This window comes from Lepus europaeus, chromosome 21 (assembly GCF_033115175.1).
Source record: "Lepus europaeus isolate LE1 chromosome 21, mLepTim1.pri, whole genome shotgun sequence".
Taxonomy (NCBI): Eukaryota; Metazoa; Chordata; class Mammalia; order Lagomorpha; family Leporidae; genus Lepus; species Lepus europaeus.
In genome coordinates, this window is record NC_084847.1 from 51,778,071 (window position 1) to 51,800,593 (window position 22,523).

The window sequence follows — 22,523 nt, forward strand, 5'->3', positions numbered from 1 at the left end:
CAGAAAATAGAAGGGAGGGTGCCAGAGTTAAGATGGAAAAGGGTGTCCCAGAGATGAAGGCAGGTGTCGCGTAGAGCGGGGTGAGCGCTGAGCGCCGCTGAACTCACGCTCAGAGTGGCTGACGGGGTGAACACGCTGGCGTCAATCAAAAGAGACACACGGGGTGGGGATCCCGCCCAGTGGTTCAGACGCTGTGTCCCACATCAGAGCGCCTGGGTTTGAGTTTCCCCTCGGGCTCCTGGCTCCAGCTTCCTGCGAACGTGCACCCTGGGAGGCGGCAGGTAATGGCTCAAGCGCTTGGGTTCCTGCCGCCCAGGTGGAAGGCGCGGGTGGAGTTCCTGGCTGCAGGAGTCAGCCTGGCCCACAGTCCTGGCTGTGGGCATTTGGGAAGTGAAGCAGAGGATGGGAGCTCTCCGTCTGTCCCAAACACATAATAAACACACCAAGGGTTGATGGACCCTGGGCATTTGCTTCATGAAAGGAACCAGGCACCAAATGTGACACAGGACACGGTTCCATTCACATACAACAGCCAGAACGGGGAAGCCCAGGGACAGAGAGTGGGTTCTCGGTGGAAGGCGGACGGGGAGCGACTGCTCTGTGGGTACAGGGCTTCCTTTTGGGGCGATGAACACGTTCTGAAATTCAGCATCTGTGATGGCTGCATGACACGGTAGATGCACTACATACCACTGAATTCCACACCTGAGATCAGTTAAGACCGTGGATTTTATGCTAGGGGGATCTTATCACAATTTTTTGAAGAGGATGGAAACCACAGAGGGACTGTGATATTCCTGAGTGCCTACCACCAGCAGGGCAGGAGCTGCAGTACAGGCGGTGAGACCGGGAGATGCACAACCCCACAGCTATGCTACCGCACGCGGCTGCCTGTAGGGTAGGGAGCAGGTGAAAGAGATGGGCCTTGTCCTCAGAGGGTGACCTGCTGAGGAGCAGGAAAAGCTCCCCTCCCCCGCCCCCTGTCTCCTCTGACCATGTGATTTCCAAAAGACTTCAGGAAGAAAAGCAGCCAGGATGGGGTTCAAGGTACTAACACCAAGGAAGCTATGAACAGCACAGGATAATGAAGTGCCAGAAAGCTAAACCTCACATATGGAGAAGCTTCTAGAAAGTGTGCAGGTTATCCCAAGAGAGCTCTCTTCTGGCATGAACAGCAAAAACAAGAAAGGGGTGAGTGGAGCCGGTGCTACGCAGCAAGTTGAGCCGTCACTTGTACACCGTACCGGAGCGCCCATTTGAGTCTTGCCTGCTCTGCCTCCTATCCAGTCCCTGTTAATACCATTGGGAAGGCAACGGAAGATGGCCCAAGTCCCTGAGCTCCTGCCACTCACGCGGGAGATCCGGATGAAGCTCCTGGTTCCTGGCTTTGACCTGGCCCAGTCCTGGCTGTTGCAGCCATTTGGGGAGTGAACCAGCGGATGGAGGATCTCTTTCTCCCTGTCTCTCCCTCTCACTCTGCCTTTCAAATAAATACATCTTTTTTTTTTTTCTTTCTTTCTTTTTGACAGGCAGAGTGGATAGTGAGAGAGAGAGACAGAGAGAAAGGTCTTCCTTTTTGCCGTTGGTTCACCCTCCAATGGCCGCTGCGGCCGGCACATTGCACTGATCCGAAGCCAGGAGCCAGGTGTCTCTCCTGGTCTCCCATGGGGTGCAGGGCCCAAGGACTTGGGCCATCCTCCACTGCACTCCCGGGCCACAGCAGAGAGCTGGCCTGGAAGAGGAGCAACCGGGACAGAATCCAGCGCCCCAACCGGGACTAGAACCCGGTGTGCCGGCGCCGCAAGGCGGAGGATTAGCCTGTTAAGCCATGGCGCCGGCCAAATAAATACATCTTAAAAACAAGGAGGAAAAGAAAGGGATGGGCATGGTGCTTTCAGCCGATGTCTTTTCTTTCCAGAAAGTTCTTGTGACTGAAAAAGGCAGAGAGCACTGGAAGAGAAAACCCAAGGCCAGGGTGAGTTAGGAGGGTGCAGGAGCCACCCAGGGGGTAAGTGAGCTCCAGGCTGATGGGTGAGGAGCGGACAGGGAGTCACCAACCACTGGGGATCATGGCAGTACTGCGGTGAGAAGCGGTGTGACCCAAAGGCCGGACGTGGGGGAGGACGGCCGGGATCTGCCGGAGAGACAGGTCAAACTCCACGCATCACCCACGACAGAGTCCAGAGAGAAAAGCAGGCGCCAATCCCCAGGAGCCAAGGTGTTCCCGTCTCACGAGTCACGTGAGACGGAGGTTTCCTTGTTAGATTCTCCAGGGCAACATTACAGGGAAAAAAAAAAAAAAAATGGAACAGACATGGGGTGTGTCTGAATTTCCATCATCAAGACATCAAAGGGATTGGAGGAGGAGGCGGAAGAGGAAGAGGAGGGGTGAGGAAGAGGAGGGGTGAGGAAGGGGGGGAGAGGAAGAGGAGGGGTGAGGAAGGCTGGAGGAGGAGAAGCTGGCAGTGCAGGAGCAGCAAGACGCTGCAAAACCAGAAACATTTACTTTGTGGCTCTTGGTGAACAACAGCCTGCCAGCCCTGGGCCAGACAGGGAGGCCGAGGGTGGACAGCAGCGTCGGGCTTTCAGGAGCTCATCGCTGCGCCCCCAGCACCTTGGGGGCCGGCGCCCAGGCCTGTGCCTGCCTCCCTGGGCTCCCCAGGGTGGGCAGACGCAAGGCACAGCGACTGAGTTCGCCAATGCTGGTGGCGGCAAACACAGCTTCAGGACACTGATGGAGCCCGGGCAAAGTGGCAGGCCAGCATACTCCCGGGCCTCGCATCCGCCCACGTCTCGGGGAAAAAGGGCTGAGTGTGCCCTTCCTGGTCAGTCTGTGGGGTGAGCAGGACGACGGGGCCGTGGGAAGACTCGGTCAGGGAAGCCAGTTACATCCCCAGTGACGTCAATGTGTTAGGGAGCCGAGCCTCGCACCAGGAGTGAGCGCCGGGGCTGCGATGCAGAAGCAGGGAGGACGGAGGGAGAATGTTTCTGCTCCGGGGAATGCGGGCTAAGTTTGCATGTGCACAGGGGATCGACCGGGAAGGTAGATCACTGTAGGTCAGATTGGAGACCAGAACCCAGGGCTCCAAATACCGCCGCTCCCTACACCCGGTGATGGGGCACCCTCAAGTGAGAAGTACAAGATGCCAGATTCTCGCTGTGGCGTAGTGGGTAAAGCGGCCGCCTGTAGTGCTGGCATCCCATACGGGCACTAGTTCGAGTCTCAGCTGCTCCACTTCTGATCCAGCTCCCTGCTGCAGCACCTGGGAAAGCAGTGGAAGATGGCCCAAATGCTTGGGCCCCTGCACCCACGTGGGAGGCCACGATGAAACTCCTGGCTCCTGGCCTCGGATGGGCGCAGCTCCGGCTGTTGCAGCCGTCTGGGGAGTGAACCAGCAGATGGAAGATCTCTGTGTGTCTTTCCCTCTCTCTCTCTCTCTTTTTTATTTGACAGGTAGAGTTATAGACAGTGAGAGGGAGAGACAGAGAGAAAGGTCTTCCCTCCGTTGGTTCTCTCCCCAAATGGCCGCCATGGCCAGCGCTGCACCGATCCGAAGCCAGGGGCCAGGGGCCAGGTGCCTCCTCTAGGTCTCCCATGTGGGTGCAGGGACCCAAGCACTTAGGCCATCCTCCACTGCCCTCCTGGGCCACAGCAGAGAGCTGGACTGGAAGAGAAGCAACCGGGACTAGAACCCGGCTCCCATATAGGATGCCGGCGCTGCAGGTGGAAGATTAACCAAGTGAGCCACAGTGCCGGCCATCCCTCTCTCTTTGTAACTCTTTCAAATAGATCTTTTTTATTTTTTTAAATTTAATTTAATTTTATTTTTTGACAGGCAGAGTGGACAGTGAGAGAGAGAGACAGAAAGAAAGGTATTCCTTTACCGTTGGCTCACCCTCCAATGGCCGCTGCAGCCGGCACACCATGCTGATCCGAAGCCAGGAGCCAGGTACTTCTCCTGGTCTCCCATGCGGGTGCAGGGCCCGAGCACTTGGGCCATCCTCCACTGCACTCCCAGGCCATAGCAGAGAGCTGGCCTGGAAGAGGAGCAACCGGGACAGAATCCGGCGCCCCGACCGGGACTAGAACCTGGTGTGCCGGCGCCGCAGGCGGAGGATTAGCCAATTGAGCCGCGGCGCCGGCTCAAATAGATCTTTATAAAAAGAAGAAGAAGAAGATGCCAAGCCCTGTCTACATCATCTCCCAAAACTGGAAAGAGCTCTACTTCCCTCCAAGCAGTGAGCAAATCCACAGAGCGCAGCGCAGCCACACCAGCAATAAATGGGAAGAGACGAACAATCCACGTAATCACACACATGAGCCTCTCTATTTATAAACCACCCCGGCGCAGACATTCTGTTGTAGCGACAGAAAACGGGCTAAGACAGCGCTTGAAAGTTTGAAAGATTTTTTTTTTTTAAGGCTGATTCTGGCTGCTGTGTTGAGACGGACAGCAGGAGGAAGCAGGGAGACCTGTGAGTAACCCGGGCCAGACGTGCTACAGGCCAGGACCAGGGTAGTGCGGAAGGAGTGAGGCTGAGACACTAGGCCAGAGAGATCCTTAAGGAAGCACTGAGGGGACCGGCTGGGGTCTGGGTGGGAGGGGGCTTAGAGAGAAAAAGACGAGAGACAAGAATGGATCAGGAAGTCAAGGCTGGGCCAGAACTGTGGCCCAGTGAGTTGAGCCTCTGCTTGTCATGTCAGCGTCCCCTATCTGGTTCGAGTCCTGATTGCTTTGCATCCAATCCAACTTCCTGCTCACGCATCGGGAAGGCAGCAGATAACGGCCCAGGTTCTGGGGCTGCTGCCACCCACTGAGACCCGGCCGAGTTCCTGGCTCCTCGCTTTGGCTAGGCCCAGCTCTGGCTGTTGTGGGCAGGTAGTGAGTGAACCAGAGGATGGAAGATCTCCCCCTCTCTGTCGCTCAGCTCCCACTCTCTCTTTACCACCCCCCATTCTGTTCTCCCTAAAATAAAGTCTTCTGTAGCTAGCTGCCTCCTCTCCTTCTACAAACCTGAAAATCCTAACGTGATGTAGCCACATCTCGCACTGCTGCTCTGTCTCACATCTAAATGCTCTCTCGCACGAAGACAAAATCTTTGCTCCAGCCATCTCCGGTGACATATTTGCCAGAGGTAGCAAAGAAAAACTCCAGAACAGTGGAAAGCCCTAAGCAACTCTGCTCCAAAGAATGCTCCACGCCCCGCCTTCTTCTCTTTCCCCTGCCTTGTCTGGTGGCAGCCAAAATTTCGTTGCTGATAACTGAAACTGTTTCGTTCTCTTCTGTAATGTTTGTGTTATACATGTGTACATATTGTATGTCTACATGGAAAATTTATTAAGAGCTCTGTTTGAATTGGCTTATATTTCTATTAGAAATTCAAGAAATATTTCCAACTATGTGTACTCTTAAAATTTATGAAAGGCCGCGGTCGGTGCTGTGGCATAGCAGGTAAAGCTGCCACCTGCAGTGCTGGCATCCCATATAGGCACTGGTTCGAGTCCCGGCTGCTCCACTTCCCATCCAGTTCCCTGCTCTGGCCTGGGAAAGCAGTGGAAGATGGCCCAAGTCCTTGTGCCCCTATACCCATGTGGGAGAACTGGAAGAAGCTCCTGACTCCTGGCTTTGGATTGGCACAGCTACAGCTGTTGCGGCCATCTGGGGAGTGAACCAGCAGATGGAAGACCTCTCTCTCTCTCTGCCTCTCTGTAACTCTGCCTTTCAAATAAGTAAATAAATAAATCTTTAAAAAAATTTATGGAAGGCATTGGACTGTTTGGTGAATGTTTTCGTAAGTTATCTGACAGTTAAAACTGTTTGCTAATTTTTCACCTGATAACAAGTTATTGACAGTGAGCGACCTGGGAAGCCTGACTTGTTCCCTCATTTCTCTACTCTCTGCAAGATGGGAAAGGTGATTCAATCCTGAAGGACTCGCCATCAGGATGTTACAGTCTCATCTTCGGACCTTATAGAAGACCGTGTGGGTGAGGTGGTCTTAATGCTTGATCTTACCTAGAAGGACACGGCTTTCCTCACGGGGTTCGGCTTATCTCACAGGAAGAATATTGTCATAACATGCCTGTGACCACAGATTTCCAGCTCAGGCCACCAAGGATCAGGGACCGGACTGAGCGCCCCCTTGGCTGACACTCCTAGAGGCTGCCTCCGTGGTCTACTGTAGCCGACCAGGAGGAGGAGGAGCGAGCTCAGCAGCAGGAGCAGCGTCAGGACAGGTGGCGGGGCAGTGCACGCTGCTTGACACGGACATCTGCCATCAAGGGGACCCGACAGGCCCATCCACCCCAAACGGCATTGGGCAAGCAGCTGTCATGATGGCAACTGGCTCTGAACGGCCCCGTCAGCTCTGCCAGGAGCCAGGCCACTGGAATCGGAGCTGCCCTAGGGGTTGGAGGACTCCTGGGCCAGAATCGCAGACCCTGTTAGCCCTAAGCTGAAAAGCCCTCACTCTGCCCAGCTTCCAATGTAACCACCGCCATCAGGGGGACGGCAATGGTCAAGAATACTGCGTGGGCCAGTGCTATGGCACAGCAGGTAAAGCCGCCGCCTGCAGTGCTGGCATCCCACATGGGCGCCGGTTTGAGTCCTGGCTGCTCCACTTCTGATCCAACTCTCTGCTATGGCCTGGGAAAGCAGCAGAAGATGGCCCAAGTCCTTGGGTCCCTGCACCCACGTGGGAGACCGAGAAGAAGCTCCTGGCTCCTGGCTTCGGATCGGCACAGCTCCAGCCGTTTCGGCCATCTGGGGAGTGAACCATCAGATGGAAGACCTCTCTCTCTCTCTCTCTCTCTGCCTCTCCTTCTCTCTGTGCGTAACTCTAACTTTCTAATAAATAAATATTAAAAAAAAAAAAAAAGAGCATCGCAGGCAGAGCTGTGAATTCCCTTTTAGAGGTCCTACCTATTGGACACTCACCTATTCGGGTCAGCTCTCCTCCCCGGCCAGCTAGGTGATGGAAGTCAACAGGGTGTCTTCCCTAAGGAGGCTCGCCCCTCCCTTAGGATGTCTCTGTCATGTGAAGAGACAGACAGGTCTGGATCTCACGTACACCTGGCCAGGCCTTAATGCCCACCTGATGGTTATCCAGCCCCTCCTGTCAGTTTCCCTCTCCCTCTCAATGGGAACACTCCCTCCTGGTTTGGACAGCACCTTTCTTAGACCAGCTCATGATGACTCACTCTGTCCTTAGTTCTGGATCCTGTGTATTTAATCTGCTTAATAGATTTGTTTCCTCCAGACTTGAGACAGCGGAATTCTAGATGGCCATGCACATGAAACCTCGAACGGAGACAGTTTCTGTGAGTTGGCACTGCAGCCCCCCCGAGAGGCCACCCCCTGCTGGAACCCTGTCTTGACTGCGGGTCCCTACTTCACCCCCACTCAGCTTGAGGAAGTCAGAGCAGTCCGCAGCCTAACCCCTGGCAGCAGCCAGGGTTCCCATAAGCAGAGGGAGGAAATGAGGGAGCCAGGGACCGGAAGCAGATCAGACTAGCTCCATCCCACAGCTCCTTGCCAGCACGCACACACTAAACCAAACGGGAGCGTTCTTTCTCTGCGGCACCCAGGTGTGCACCTGTCTTCCCATTCCCTGGACGGGGACTTGCACTCTTGCTTTCCTATTTCCCCCGTCCTCATTTCGTCCATCTTTTCCACCATGGGCAGTGTCTCTAACATCTCCTTGTATCCTCAGAACCCAGGGCTTCTATTCCTACCACGTATAATTAACATGTTTCAAAAGTCCTCCCAGGAGCCTATGACTGCTACATCGCGAGCCATTAGGCAGCAACAACTGCTCTTCTTCCAGCAGTCCAATCCCGAGAAGAGATCAACCCGTCCACGCTCCGAGTCAGCAGGAAGTAGCCAGAAAAAACCGGCGCCCCATCTCCTTATCTGCACTTGGAGTCAGGATTGATGGATTCCATTTCAGGTTCCTGTGACCCCCGCCTTCTTTCAAGAGACCAGTTCAGTCTCAACCCCTATTCTCCACCCGACCCCGGGTATGAAAGCCAGTGGGCCAAATTTGAAGAACTTGAGTGTGGAAGCTCACCTCCACCTACTGCCTCCCACCCCGACTCCTAGCCCACCTAAGATAGAAAAGGTCCCAGCCTGCTGGGGTCCGGGCCCTCTGCCACGTGTTTGGTCTGTGTGCGCACTGGCTGTGGGTCGACCTCAGCGAGTTTATTTTCTTTGAATAAACTTGGTCCGGCTGAGAGTTCACATTGTGTCTCCTCTCTAATCTGCGCCTCTTTTCTTTTCAAGCGCCGAGCCAGGGGGAAGCCAGGAGCCAGGAATTCACTCCTGTCTCCCATGTGGGTGGTAGGGATCTGACTACTTGAGCCACCGCTGCTGCCTCCCAGGGTGCGCGTCCACAGGGAGCTGGAATCGGAATCGGAGCCAGGATGCAAACCAGGTGCTCGGATACAGGAGGGGGTGTCCCAAGACCTGTCTCCCTTCTGCCCTTCCTTCCTCTTCAGCCTTCGGTGAGGGTCGAAATGAGTGTGCCTGGGGAGGGGGCACTCCCCACCCCCGCGATCCCTGCTGCCGCGGCATGCAGCCTTCTGGGTCGCCGCCCATCACCAGGCCCCCATCACCCGGCCATCCTTTAAGCTCCTTAACCTTCCTTATACTTCAGCCATCTCAGCCACCGTGCGAGGTAGACGACTACCAAAAGGGGACCCTCCCCCCCGTCACCATCCCTGCTGCCCACTACTCCCGTCTTCCCTGGAGGGGACAGGGGTCTTCCTGCCACCCCTGTGGCCTTGTGCATCTGCAGTGCCAGCTCTGTCGCCGAGTCCCCTCCCGCCAGGTCATCTCACCGCAACCGGAGGCAACGGTCACCCTCTCGCTGGCACTTGTCTTCACCCTTAACGCCCACGTCACCCTGACTTGCACAGCCTGGTTTTCACATGCAGATCTTTTCCCGGACACCAGCTGCCCCTCTCGCCAGGGGAGAACCATGGCAACCACAGGGTGCCCCCTCAGGCCTCCGGAAGGCCCCAGAATGTAGCGCACAGGGCAGGACACTCGGACACTAGGTCTTAGGGAAAAGGAAGGGCCCGGCCATCCCCTACCCCCACCCCAGGGAAGTCTGGCTTCCGCTCCCCTAGTGGCCCGAACTGCAAGGCCACGTTCACCGGGATCGCACCGGAGGGCTTGGCCCCACGTCCAGAAGCGTGGGCCCTGGGCAAGCCCATCAGACCCTTCACTGAGCCAGGCTGGGGTGCCCCTTTGTCAGTGCCCCTAGCCAAGGCTTCCAGAAAAAGCCTGGCCGGACAGCTGGTCTGCAAATGTTGAAAATCCTGGGTTGTGTCCTCAAACCACCAGCATTGCCCAACTTCCTCTCTGCCCCCTACCGTGGCCACGCCCTCCCCAGCTGTCACTGTGGGATCAGTCTCCCCGCCTTCTGTTTCTGTGCCTGCAGCGCCTCTGCTCCCTCAAGCTCAAGACACAGGGGCAGCTGCTGCTTGACGGACAGGAACCACCGGACCCAGCTGGGTCTCAGGGTGGCCTGTGTCACCTGTCACATTCCAGCAATGCCAAGCCCGCTGCTTCTCCTCCCAGCATGCTTCACTTCCCTATCTCTTGTTCCGTTTCCTTGGCAAACACTCCCATCTCATGCCAGGATGACCAGAGAGCCAGCCCCCTCCCTCCAGTCCCCAAAGAAAGCAGTAACAGTGTCTTCACACGTTGTCCCAGCTCAGAGAGCCAGTGGTCCCTGAGCTTCTGAAATCTAAGAACACAGCTTCAGCACCCCCACCCCCACCCTGCTCCCGGAGCCTCTGGCTTTAGACGGCGCTCTGCACACATTGCAAGTCTGGGGGGTCCTGAAATGCAGTGGACAAGCAGATCCAAAGTTCACGAAAAACTAAGCACGGTGGTTCGAGTCCCGGCTGCTCCACTTCCGATCCAGCTCCCTGCTAATGGCACCTGGAAAAGCAGCGGAGGATGTGCCCAAGAGCTAGGGCCCCTGCACCCATGAGGGAGACCCAGATGAAGCTTCTGGACTTGGTCTGGCCCAGCCCTGGCTGTGGTGGCCATCTGGGGGAATGAACCAGCAGATGGAAGATTCTCTCTCTCTCTCTCCCTCCCTTAGGAGGAAAACTTCCTCCCTTCCTCCCTCTCTCTGTTAACTCTGCCTTTCAAGTAAATAAATAAACCTTGAAATAAAACGAGCCTGCTACAGTTACTGACTTTCAGTCCCACCTGCGGTTGCCTTGGCAGGACCAGAGCAAATGATCTCAGGGGCCTTACGCATGGGCCGGATGTCCCCAACCCTGGCTAAGGAAACAGCTCTGCTGGAGGCAAAGCAGGAAGGAGCTGGGGGGTAAGAGTGAGGCCAAGACAGCCAGAGCCCAGAGGCAGTGCCAGCCTGGAAAACCGAGCGCCCCTCGACTCGGATCAGCACAGTGGGACTTGAGTAAATGTAACCTTTTTGTCGTAACCTTGTTTTTCTCCCCGTGGAAAATCACGGATCGACACTCAGGACAACTCTGGAGATGATTATTATGCATTTTAACAAAAGACACTGGCTGATTCCTTTACATAGGCATCTCCGTTGGTACGTTTAAAATGGGATGCAATTTACAGAAGTGTAAAGCTCAGAAAAATAGCTCTCCCGCCACGCAGCGGCTAACCACAGGGCTGGCCCGGGGCAAACGGGCACCTGGTTTCTTCCACAGGACACCGGGCGGTGCTCTGCCGCCCACTTCTGTGCTCTGTCTATGGTTAAGTTCCTTCTGTTCCTCCCTGGACTTGGGGGCAGCGCTGAGGGCAGTGAGAACTTCCCAGCATCCCTGGTGTTCAGGGGGCAGAGGGACAGGGCAGCAGTTGGGAAGTTTTGTTGTTTCCTTTTTTCAAGTGTATTTATCTGAAAGGTACAGAGAGAGAGAGAGAGAGAGAGAGAGATACACACAAAGAGAGAGATCTCCCATCAGCTGGTTCACTCCCCATTGGCTGCAACGGCTGGGGCTGGGCCAGGCTGCAGCCAGGAGCCAGGACTCCACCCAGGTCTCCCATGTGGGTGGCTGGGCTCCCTTGGGCTGCTTTCCCAGGTGCATTAGCAGGGAGCGTGACTGGACATGGGGATGGGAATCCATCCCAGGCAGGCTGCTATGGGACGTGGACATCTCCTTCACCTACTGTGCCACCATGCCTGCCCCTCGTTTCCTTGTCTCAAACGGGAGAAATGGTCACGGGATCGTATACAGTGTGGGGAGAGGGAGTGGCTGGGGCCAGGGTCCAGTGCACAGGAGCAGGGCCGGCTAGATCCCAGAGCCAGGTGGGCACGCTGGCGAGAGCCGGGCAAGCTGTCCTGAGGCTGTGTCTGCTCACAGTGGAAAAGGAAGCAAGGGCCTGGGCCGACAGCAAGAGGCCAGGGGGAGCCCCACGAGTGGCCCACGCAGGTGCAACCTGGAGACAGGAGTCAAGCCAGCCTCTGCTTCCTGTGCCCCGGCCAAGGGCCCCTCTAGGTCTTGCTCCTGGACCAACTCTTCTCCTCTTCCTCATTGCCTCTCCAGCTTCTGGAGTTGCTTGGACTCCAGGGGGTCAAAATTCAAATATGTTAGGGTCCTTCTGACTTGCAGGACTGGTGCTTGCTTGGGGAAGAGAAGCATGGGGGCCTTGGCAGCAGTGGTGCATATGTGTGTACATGTGTGTGTATGTATGTGTGTGCATACGTGTGTGAGTGCACATACATGTGCGTACATGTGTGTGCAGGTGTACATGCGTTGTGTACATGTGTAAGTGTACATACATGTGTGCAAGTGTACATGCATGTGTGTACATGTGTGTCTGCATGTGTGTACATGCGTGTGTGCGAACATGTGTGTGCATGTGAGGAAGGGTGGGTTCCCGGGCCGAGGAGGGGGTAGGTATGAAGCTGGGAGGAAGCAGAGGAAACCTAAGGGGAAAACTTCCAGAGTCCCTCCTGTTCTTTTCTCAACTCTCCCTCCATCAGGGTCCCAAGCCCCCTACCTGGGACACAGTCCACACTGCCTCTACCTCAGGTGGCCCCTCCTGGCCTGTAACACACCTCCTTATGGCAACGCTGGAGCTGATCCCATTGAACAGATGGGGAGACAGAGGCTCGGAATGGTGCCGTGACGAGCCAGGCTGGTCGGGATGCTGAGCCAGTTACACGGCCCAGCTACCAGCCAGCAAGGCCAGACCTGAAACCAGACCACACCACTGAGGGCCCGGCCCATCCACCCCAGCTCTCTCTGCGGTAATTCAGACTCAAGTCCACGGGTGACAACGCACACACAGCTCACTGCCAGGCTTCCGTCTCACAGTCAAGGAGCAAGGGAGGAGGGCAGACCCTGGTCACCCCCAGGAGGCCTGGGGAGGGTTTGCTAAGAGCCCTCTGGAGCCAGAGAGGGGCTGTGGCTGACCCCGGGGGTGGTTTCAACATCGCCCATGGGGCTGTGGTGCGACTTCTGACTTCCTTTGCCAGGAACTCTCACTTCTGGTTCTCCAGGGCTGAGGACAAGCCCTTCCGTGGGGGGAGGAGACAGAGAGAGCAGCAAGACTCACCAGGTGCAGCGGTGGGGACGGCGAGAGTCACGCGCAACCTCGCCAGATCTCTCTTGAGAAAGCACAGCTCCAACCCTTCTGGAAATATCCAGGGTACACCGCTGCCCATGGGAAAACCACTCCGCTCCCTGGCCAGGCGGTCAAGGATCCAGAATCCGGATGCTGCTGTGTTTTCCGGCCTTAGCACTCTGTTCCTGTCCTCAGGAACCCTTTCCCCGACACAGGCCCCCAGCGTCGGCCCCTCCTGCCCTGGACGAGAGCCCTTCCCCCCACTCCCACCCCTCACCCCCGTCACCTCCATTCAGCCCAGCGTTCTGAGTCACGATTCTGTCCCTGCCCTCCATTCACCCACTATACATAGGCTGGGCGCCTGGGCGCCGGGTGTGCGTTCACACTTGCTCATCGCGCTGAGATGAGTAAGACGGCAGCCTGGATTCAGGAGGCTGAATGCCGGGGCACGGAGATGCTGTGCTGTGCACCCAAGGTGAGACAGGAGGGGTGCTGCAGGTGCACAGGCTGTGGAAGCCAGGGCGGGGAGGGGGCAGTGTGGCCAAGGCTGAAGAGGCAGAGACCCGGAAGAGGGCCCGTGGAGGGCATTCAGGGACAGAGGACCAGCACAACAAGAGTGAACAAGGGCCAGTGAGGCCGCAGGGTAGGAACGCAGCAAGCAGGTGCTACCGAGGCCTGGATGGCTGAGTTAGCCCCCGGCTATGGCAGCGCTGAGCGGCTGGGACTTTGGGGAGGTGACCAAGTCACAAGGGTTCCACCCTCACGATGGGATCCACGCCCCTTATGGCAGAGACGTCCTCCCCAGAGCCACCTTTCCACTGCTTCTGCCAGGTAAGGATGTGGGGAGAAGACGCCATCTACAGAGCAGGTGCTCACCACACACCCAGTCTGCTGGCCCCGTGACCGGGACTTCCTGGCCTCCAAAAACTGTGAGATGTAAACTTCCGTTGTCCAAAAGCTCCCCAGGCTCCGATGTGCTGTTTTACAACGGGAGCAGACCGAGGCAGGGCACGGCCTGGTTGTCCGGGTTACAGGGAACGGTCTTTCCCAGTGCTCGCCACCAGCACAATGCACAGCAACAAAAAAGCATGCTTCACAGCTGAAACCTGAACGCCTACGTCCTTAAAGCATAAAGTGAACACTTCAGTATCCTTAGATGTGTGTGCAAGAATCAAAATGTATTGCAAGCGACCTGCGCTATGGTGAAGCTGCCGCCCGCAATGCTGCCATCCTCCATGGGAGCACCAGTCTGAGTTCCGGCTGCTCTGCTTCTGATCCCACTCCCTGCTAATGCGCCTGGGAAAGCAGCAGAAGATGGCCCAAGTGCTTGGGCCCCTGCACCCACGTGGGAGACTCAGAAGACGCTCCTGTCTCCTGGCTTCAGATCGGCCCAGCTCCGGCCATTGTGGCCATTTGGTGAGTGAACCAGCGGAAGGAAGACCTCTCTCTCTCTGTCTAGAACTCTACCTCTCAAATAAATAAAATATTTTAAAAAATACCCAGCACATCTCTGGTGGTACCACAAGCAACGTGAAAACATGCCATTCTGACCGGTGCTTGGAGGTGGCCCCCACTGGTACCAGGATAAGTGTGGGAGCTGTAACACTTGGGTTAGGACAAAGGTTTATTTGTTTTTCTGCCATGAGCATTTCATTCACTTGCTATCATGGCCTGCCTTTTTTTTTTTTTTTTTTTTTTTTGAGATTTTATTTATTTATTTGAGAGGTAGAGTTACAAACAGTGAGAGGGAGAGACAGAGAGAAAGGTCTTCCTTCCGCTGGTTCACTCCCCAGATGGCCACAATGGCTGGAGCTGCGCTGATCTGAAGCCAGGAGCCAGGAGCTTCTTCCCAGTCTCCCACACAGGTGCAGGCGCCCAAGGACTTGGTCCATTTCTACTGCTTTCCCAGGCCATGACAGAGAGCTGGACTGGAAGAGGAGCATCCGGGACTAGAACTGGTACCCATATGGGATGGCAGTGCCACAGGCAGAGGATTAACCTCCTGCACCACAGCGCCGGCCTCTATGATGGGCTGTCTCTGGAGCACTCAGCTCAGCCTTGTTCTCTGGAACCTGAGATAGCTTCCTCTTGCCTTAGCCTTCTCGGGGCTGGAAAGACACCTTAGGGAAGCACTGGCTCCCTGTTGCCCCTGGCACAGAGACCCCCACCGTCAGCCCCAGCCCTGGACAGGGACGCTCCCAGTGGCTGCACCTGGGGTCCTGGCCACTGTGTAGATGTGCGAAGATTGTCCCCAAGTCAGCAAACACTCAGGGCCCACAGGGCTCCTCTGCCAGCCATGGAGGCTACAGAAGAGAAGGGATCTGCCTGCAAGGAGGCAGTGGAGATAAATGACCATGTAGGGAGTGATTAGTGCAACATTAATGACTTCAGGAAAGTCCTATAAAACTCATTAGAGGTGGGAAGTCATGGATTCGGCCACGCAGTATGGGAGGCGGGTCGGGAAGGTGATGTTTCATTCAGAGCCTTGGCAGTGTCCTCCATATGCCGGGCGCTGCTCTTTTTATTTGTTTGTTGTAAGCTTTATTTATTTAGTTATTTAAAAGGCAGGGTGATGGGGGTGGGAGGGGAGAGTGAAATCGACCATCTGCCGCTTTTCTCCCCAAACTGCTACAACTACCAGGGCTGGGCCAGGCCAAAGCCAGGATCCTGGAACTCCATCCGGGTCTCCCACATGGCTGGCAGACCCCAAGCACGTGGGCCATCTTCCTCTGCTTTCTCAGGCACATGAGTAGGGAGCTGGATCAGAAGCGGAGCAGCCGGGACTCGAACCGGCACTTTCATATGGAATGCCAGCATTGTAGGCAGCAGCTTAGCTCACTATACCACAATACCTGCTTAACAAGTAATCCGGTTAACAAGGTGTTCAGGTCATAAGGGCTCTGTCTGGTGGATTAATGCTGCTCTCAAGGGACTGGGTTATAATTCTCTTGGGAGCAAGTCCTCGCTCTCGTGGGCTGGGTTAGTTGCCCGGAGAGCAGGCTGCTGTAAACGCGGCTGCCCCTCCCATGTTGTGTCTTCTGCCCATGCCTGTTTGCCCCTCCTCTTTCCACCGTGCTATGACACAGCACAGGGCCCTCACCAGAGGCTAAGCAGGTGCTGGCACCACGCTCTCTGTCTTCCCATCTCCAGAATAAATCCGTTACTTTATAAACCCCCCTGTCTCGGGTTGCAGCAGTAGCCAACGGATGGGGACAAGACCGCCTCGTGCTTGCCCAGAGAAATTACTGCCAAATTCAAGGTGCCGTCAGCACCCTGGGGTTGTTGAGAAGGACTGGGGGCCGTTTTCTTTTAAACACGTGGCTTAACTCCTCTGGGACCCCAGACCCACATGAACTGTGTCTGGCTGCTGGGACCTTTCGGCTTAGGCGCAGCAGCGGCCGGGCCACGTGCCTGTCTGGCTTTGCGTGGGGACCTCTCAGGCCAGGAGAGGAGACAAAGGTGGAGAACGAGCGGCCCCAGATGTGCACCTCACGGACACGACTCAGCTACAGGGGCAGCGGTGGCGAGGGCCTGGCAGGGGAAGCAGGGACACTAAACCCTGCTTCTCAAGGCTGCAGCGAGATAAGAAATAATCCCATGACACTGTTCTGTCCACGGCAGGCGCCTGCTGATGTGTGCTGTGCTCAGTGCATGTCACAGATAGATGTCTCTCTTCTCTCCTTCTCCATCTCCCCCATAAGCCTTTGGACAGACAAGGACTCGGCAGCCCCCCACCCTCACCCCGCAACACGTTACCGACCCAGGGGCCTGTGCATAAAAGCAGATGCTCAGACACGGCTCTGGATCGAACAGCCTCATCCTCGTGGTCAGCGACCATGGCAGTCCTCTGGTGGATCTCTTAGCATCTTTCAAGGGGGCGACACGGCAGATGGGCTTCTCCGCCGGCACGTGGCGGGGGCCAACGCCACCCATGACTGTGACACGGCACAAGGGGCTGACTGGCGAAGGCGCCTGACTCGTGGTGCTCTGCAGAACCGTGCACACCATGGTGGGCTGTGCCCAAGGGCCAGCGTGCCCCTGCTCGCTTCTCTCCACTCTCCCTCTGCAGGCCCTGCTAAGCCTCCGCCGTGGCACCCACGGTTCCCTGAGGACCAGTGCAGAGCCAAGGCCAGCAGGTGCAAGGACCTGGAGGCAGCGGCCCTGAGGCCACTCTGTGATGTCATCCCTCCTGCAGGGTCCCTGAGTGGCTCCTGCTGCTGGTGAGGGGCTCCCCTTCCTGCCGTTGGCCTGCTCTGCTGTGGGACAGTCCCGTCCAGCCCACGTCTGCCTCCTCTGGAAGACAAATCCCACCTTCCAGGCCTAGTGGTGTACACCTGTTTCCTCTTGCACCCCCCAGCACATCACCGACAACAATTACGCCCCACGCTGTCTCACGTAGGCTGAACTGCTCTGTTCCAGCCATTCTCTAGGTCAGATGCCCCGTGCAATAATATGGCCAGATGGGGCCTGGGGTGAAGTCCTGAGAGCTCTGTGCCTTGGCAACAGGGCCTAGGGCTGCAGGAAGCCCGTTCTGGCCCCTCTGCCTCTCCTGCCACGTGAACTCAGCGTCCCCTGCCCCATGGCAAATGCAACAGTGGCCCCTGTGGAAGCAGAGACTGGGCCCTCACCAGACACCGACCCGCCAGCACTTTGATCTTGGACTCCCAGGCTGCAGAGTCTTGAGAAGTGCATTTCTGTTCTTTACAAAATACCCGGAGCTCACGGTCTGCTTCTCTTTCAAATAAATACAATTTTTAAAAAAAACTAGTTACAGGCTGGCGCCGTGGCTTAACAGGCTAATCCTCCGCCTTGCGGCGCCAGCACACCGGGTTCTGGTCCCGGTCGGGGCGCCGGATTCTGTCCCAGTTGCCCCTCTTCCAGGCCAGCTCTCTGCTATGGCCTGGGAGTGCAGTGGAGGATGGCCCAAGTGCTTGAGCCCTGTACCCCATGGGAGACCAGGAGAAGCACCTGGCTCCTGGCTTCGGATCAGCGAGATGCGCCAGCCGCAGCGGCCATTGGAGGGTGAACCAACGGCAAAAAGGAAGACCTTTCTCTCTGTCTCTCTCTCTCTCACTGTCCACTCTGCCTGTCAAACAAACAAAAAAAAACAACAACTAATTATAGGGGTGGGCGTTGTCTGGCTTGTGAAGTCAGCATCCTGCATCAGATCCCGGGCGGAGTCCCAGCTGCCCTGCTTCCAACAGGGCTCCCTGCCTGGGAAAGCAATGGCTGCCACCTACGTCACCTACGTGGGAGGCCAGGATGGAGTTCCTGGCTCCTGGCTTCAGCCTGGCCCAGCTCCCGCTGTAGCAAACATTTGGGGAGTAAACCAGCAGATGGAAGACAGTGCGCTCTCTCTCTCTCTCTGCCTTTCAAATAAATAAGTAAACCTAAAAAATCATTAATTATAACTACCCCGCACTTTGTTACAGGAACACCAACAGACTAAGAAATTGACCGCACTAAGCATACATTTCACGAGGTCTCCCTTTGCTGACTTAGGCGCACATGGGTGCTCAACCTAAACCCACCTACACGAACCACTGCTTACTATCTTCCATGGAACACGGATGTTCTCAAATTCATTTGATTCTCTCAAAAGCCAGCTGCGAGCCACCGCCTGGATTTGGTGACCCAGAGCTTCGAACACGGCTCCGGTCTTGCCCGAGCCAGCCACCCGACTCCTGCTGTAGCTGTAGCGGAGACGGCAGCTGAGCGCTGAGCAGGCAGGGCATCCTCCTTCTAAGCTGCCCTATGGGCCTCTAACTTCTCCCACATTGCCAGCTGCCGCCGCCACAGCGGGGGGAACAGACGGTTCTCTGCCCCACCATCATCTACTCAGCACACCTGCAACACCTTCTCTCCCCTCCGAACGGCCTGCGGGGTGGCCCAGGTGTCTCGCATTTGGGGAAGAGGCAATGTGAGATTCAGCTTAAACACAGCTGTAGGGGCCGGTGGCGTAGATGGTTAAGCTAAACCTCTGCTGCAGTGCCGGCATCCTATATGGGCACCGGTTCAAGTCCTGGCTGCTCCGCTTTTGATCCAGTCCCTGCTAGTGCACCTGGGAAAGCAGCAGAAGGTGGCCCAAGTCCTTGGGCCCCTGCATCATGTGGGAGACCTGGAAGAGGCTCCTGGCTCCTGGCTTTGGCTTGGCCCAGCCTTGGCGGTTATGGCCATTTGGGGAGTGAATCAGCAGGTGGTAGATCTCTCTCTGTATCTCTGCCTTTCAAATACATAAATAAATCTTAAAAACAAAAAGCTGTAGGTGATTCATGAGGTCCAATGTTCCCCAGTCACCAGAGCCCCTCCCTGAACCCAGGGGCCAGAGGCCACCTACCCCAGCCCCTCTTTTGAGACTGGCTAGAATCCAGTCTCCAACTCTTTCTCATCTTGTCACCATAGTGTATATTTTGGCCATCAGGAGAACTGGGTACAAACCGTGACTCCACCCCTCGCATGGAACGCTAGACCTCACTCTTCTGAATGCCAGGTGTCCTGTCTATAAAACATGGCTAAGCATTTCCGCCCTCCTTCCTCACAGCGTCACAGGGAGAGCAGGCGGGAAGGGCAGGTGCTGAGCCACCACCTGCAACGCCAGCATCCCAGAGGAGCACCAGTTCAAGTCCCGGCTGCTCCACTTCCAATCCAACTCCCTGCCAATGCACCTGGGAAAAGCAGAGGAAGACGGCCAGAGTCCATGGGTCCCTGCCACTCTTGTGGGAGACCCGGATTTAGTTCCTCTGGCTCCTGGCTATTTGAGGACTGAACCAGTGGGTGGAAGCTCTCTTTCTCTGTCCCTCCTTCTCCCTCTATAACTCTGCCTTTCAAATGAATAAATAACAAATGAATCTTTTAAAAAAAACAAAATGCTTTGTACACTCCTGAACACCTTGCACATGTAAATAAAAATCAACATCTACCCAACAGTTGTGTTCTTCTGTAGGGGCTGACAGTGTCGACTCCGCTCCCAAGGACAGTCTGGGTTCAGGGAAGGCACAGACTCCACCCCCGGCCCCCTAAAAGGCATCTGTACTGTATCCCCGAGTGCGGGGTGAACTGGCTATCCCTGGGGGCAGATGTCTGATGTCATCAAAAATTCATCAGTGGCACCAGCTGGTGAATCCACTGTCTCCGGTCACTTGTGCTCCCATTCAGAAAGATAAGGCGACCTGGGGGAGGGCAGGTCCCAAGAGCAGCCACTGGCTCTGCCAGCCAATCAAGAAATTAAAGGGCGGGGCAGTGGGGGGAGGGGGATCGGAGGAACCACCATGGAGGGAGGAGTCTTCAAAGGTCTCTTTGCAACCTTTGCTAAGCTCCTGGGGGCTGGTTCTTTGCCCTGTCTCAGAGGTTAAGACACCTTTATGCAGGGAGGCGGGTGAACACTGCTTTTCTTCATTAAGAGCAAGAGGCACCCCCAGCCCTGGGGCTGACACCGGACTCCACGGAGGATGTGGCTGAACTCAACGCTGCAGCCCAGGGCCCCTGGAGCGAGGGAGACCCTCACAACCCCAAGGCTGGGGTTTTGAATGGTCAACGAGCAGCTTCAGCCTCCTGCAGGCACCGATTCCCAGGGGGTGGCTCAGGTTCTCACTACACAGTCCAGGGTCTGTGTCCTCTCCAGGGAGCTGAGGACAATTGTTTCTGGGCTGGGCACTCGGCTGCCCGACGACCAATGAGAATCTAACATCCCTTTTGTTTGGATCCCGAGGCAAAGAGGAAAGAGGCGATCGGCGTGCCTGATCTCAGAGGCTTAGAATTCTCTAGAGGTTACCCAGGGCCTCCAGGCCAAGGCCTGAACACCTTGGCTGCCATTCAAGCCTTTCCTGGTTGGGCCCCAACCAACCAATGGTCTGGCTGCTTCCTGATCCCAAACCTCCGGCCCAGACAACTGCCCTCCCGTTCACCCAGTGGGCAGTGCCCTCTTCCTCCTGCGGCTCTCAGCAGAGCCCGCTCCGGCCTCACGGTCCCTCCACCCCAACTGTGCTGCAGACCCCTCTTAGACCACTTCCTCCCTGCCCTCCGGTGGGGGCCTGCGCTGACACCCACTGCTGGCTGGCCTCTATCTCCCTGGACCGCTCGCTATGTCCCTCATCTGGTGTGCTGGACAGGAACTGAATGAATGCGGGCTGGAGGGAGGGAGGTGGGAGTGGCAGAAGTGACTTGGCTCTCTCTGCAAGACCAGAGCTCCCTAACCCCGCAGGCTGCTCCTCCTACACCAGGCTTTGGAGGGAACCTGGGTGCAGGCCAGGAGGAGCCTCCAGGGTGAGCAGGTGTAGTGGCCGTCACTCCCCAAGCCCCCTGCCCAAGCACAGCCCAGAGGGGCCGCTCCCTGGTGCTGCTGAGACACCTCCAGGAAACCCCCCCCCCCCAGCAATCAGGTTCCCACCTGTGCACCCCCACAGCTACAAAGAAGATTTTCTTCTCCAGGGGGAGGGCTAACGGATGCCCAAAGAAAGCGATTTCCCGGCACAGATAGGAGCCCTGCCCAACCTGGCTGGACTGGAAGGTCTCCTATGGAGATGGTGCCCCCTACCCAGGGGCGGCTTGCGACTGGTCCTCCCACCACAGGCAGAGACCGGCCCACCTGGCCCCCATCCAAGGCAGGCTGCTAAGGCCAGGCGGCATCTGCCTTCTACACAGGTCAGCCTGTCTCAGAAAGGTACCCCCTGGGGAAGCTGGCCTCATTTGGTGCACAATGAACTCAAACCCCAGAGCCACAGGGTGGGAGGGGGGGCAGCTCCCTCCCTCTGCAGCCCTGGCACAGGGGCCCCGAAGGGCTGCAAGGTAGGGCAGGCAGCATGCTGGGCTAAATTACAATCTGGGTGGCAACCGTCAATCTCCACTCGGAGTGGCGGCCAAGTGAGACCCCCGCCCTGAGCACCTGCAGTTTCCACTACTCCCTGAGGCCACCCCCATCCCTCCAGAACCCTCCCAGTCACACCCTGCCACCTGCCCGGGCTGCTACCTTCCATCAGTGAATAGCATTTCCTCCGATTCCTACCCTGCTCTGGGTTGGGGTGGGTGGGCCGCAGGGGCGCCCCCCTCTCTAAAGGAACCAGTCACACGCTTAGGAGGCCAAAGCGGTAGCTCCCCACGCCCACGCAGGCTGGGGTTTACAAGGGCCCCCGGCTGGAGCATCCCGGCTCCAAGCCCGGGGTCCATTCCTGGGACCGTGAAAGCGCCGGCGTGCCCTCTCTCCGCACTCACCTGCGCCTCCCCGCCCACCGGCCAGCCCTCCAGTTCTTCCCAGAGATCCCAGGGCAACCAGCAAGCTTCCCTCCCCCGCCTCGTCCCCAGCCCGGCCCGCGCGCCCCCGGCGAGCCCCACGGCCCTGTCCCCGGGGTCGGCGAGATCCCCGGGCAGCCCCGGCGGGCAGCCGCCTCCAGACTCCTGGCCCGGCTCCCTCCTCCGGCTCGCCCCGGAGTTGGGGCCAACAGGCAGGATCAACAATCCAGAAACTTTCAATGGAGGGCGCCGACGGGGAAGGCGCGGGGGGGGCGGGGAGGCCGGGCCGAGCTCGGCGCTCACTCACCATCTTGCTCGCATCCATGACCGCTGCTGCGGCCGCCCCACCCCCCGGGCTCCGCTGCCCCGGGCGCTGCCCCCGGCTAGTTCCGCCCCGAGGGGACCATGCTGCGGGGAGGGCACCGGCGGGGGCCCCCCCGTGCACCGACCCGGGCCGGTGACGGCTGCGGCGACGGCGGCTGCACCGAGGCTGGACCCGGGGAGGGGAGGGGAGGGGGTGGGGAGGCGGGGGGAGGGGGCCGGGCGCGGAGCCGCAGCGCGCGGCGGGGGCGGGGGAGGCGCGGCCCCGCGGCGGAGCGCGCCCGGCCCCCCGCGCGGGCCGGGAAACCCCGAGGCCGGCTGGGGCCGCGGGGGCGCGTTCCCGGACTGGAGCCCGCGGGCCCCGGCGCGCGCGCGGCGCGGCTGTGATTTGAATAACAAAGGTGGCTTCCCGGA

At 57.4% G+C, this 22,523-nt stretch overlaps 1 protein-coding gene across 2 annotated transcripts in view; it reads right to left on the minus strand.

Moving 5' to 3' along the window:
- The window catches only part of HIP1 (huntingtin interacting protein 1), a 143,042-nt gene that overhangs the window by 58,133 nt on the left and 62,386 nt on the right, over positions 1-22,523 (minus strand). Inside the window, exon 1 of one of the 2 annotated variants that reach the window (XM_062180680.1) lies at positions 22,096-22,148. The exons of the other annotated variant lie outside the window; for it this stretch is intronic. Within the exon in view, the coding sequence (XP_062036664.1) occupies positions 22,096-22,113 (18 nt within the window). The 5' untranslated portion in view covers positions 22,114-22,148. Of the gene's footprint in view, positions 1-22,095; positions 22,149-22,523 lie in introns of those variants that run through there. 2 annotated transcript variants of the gene reach the window in all.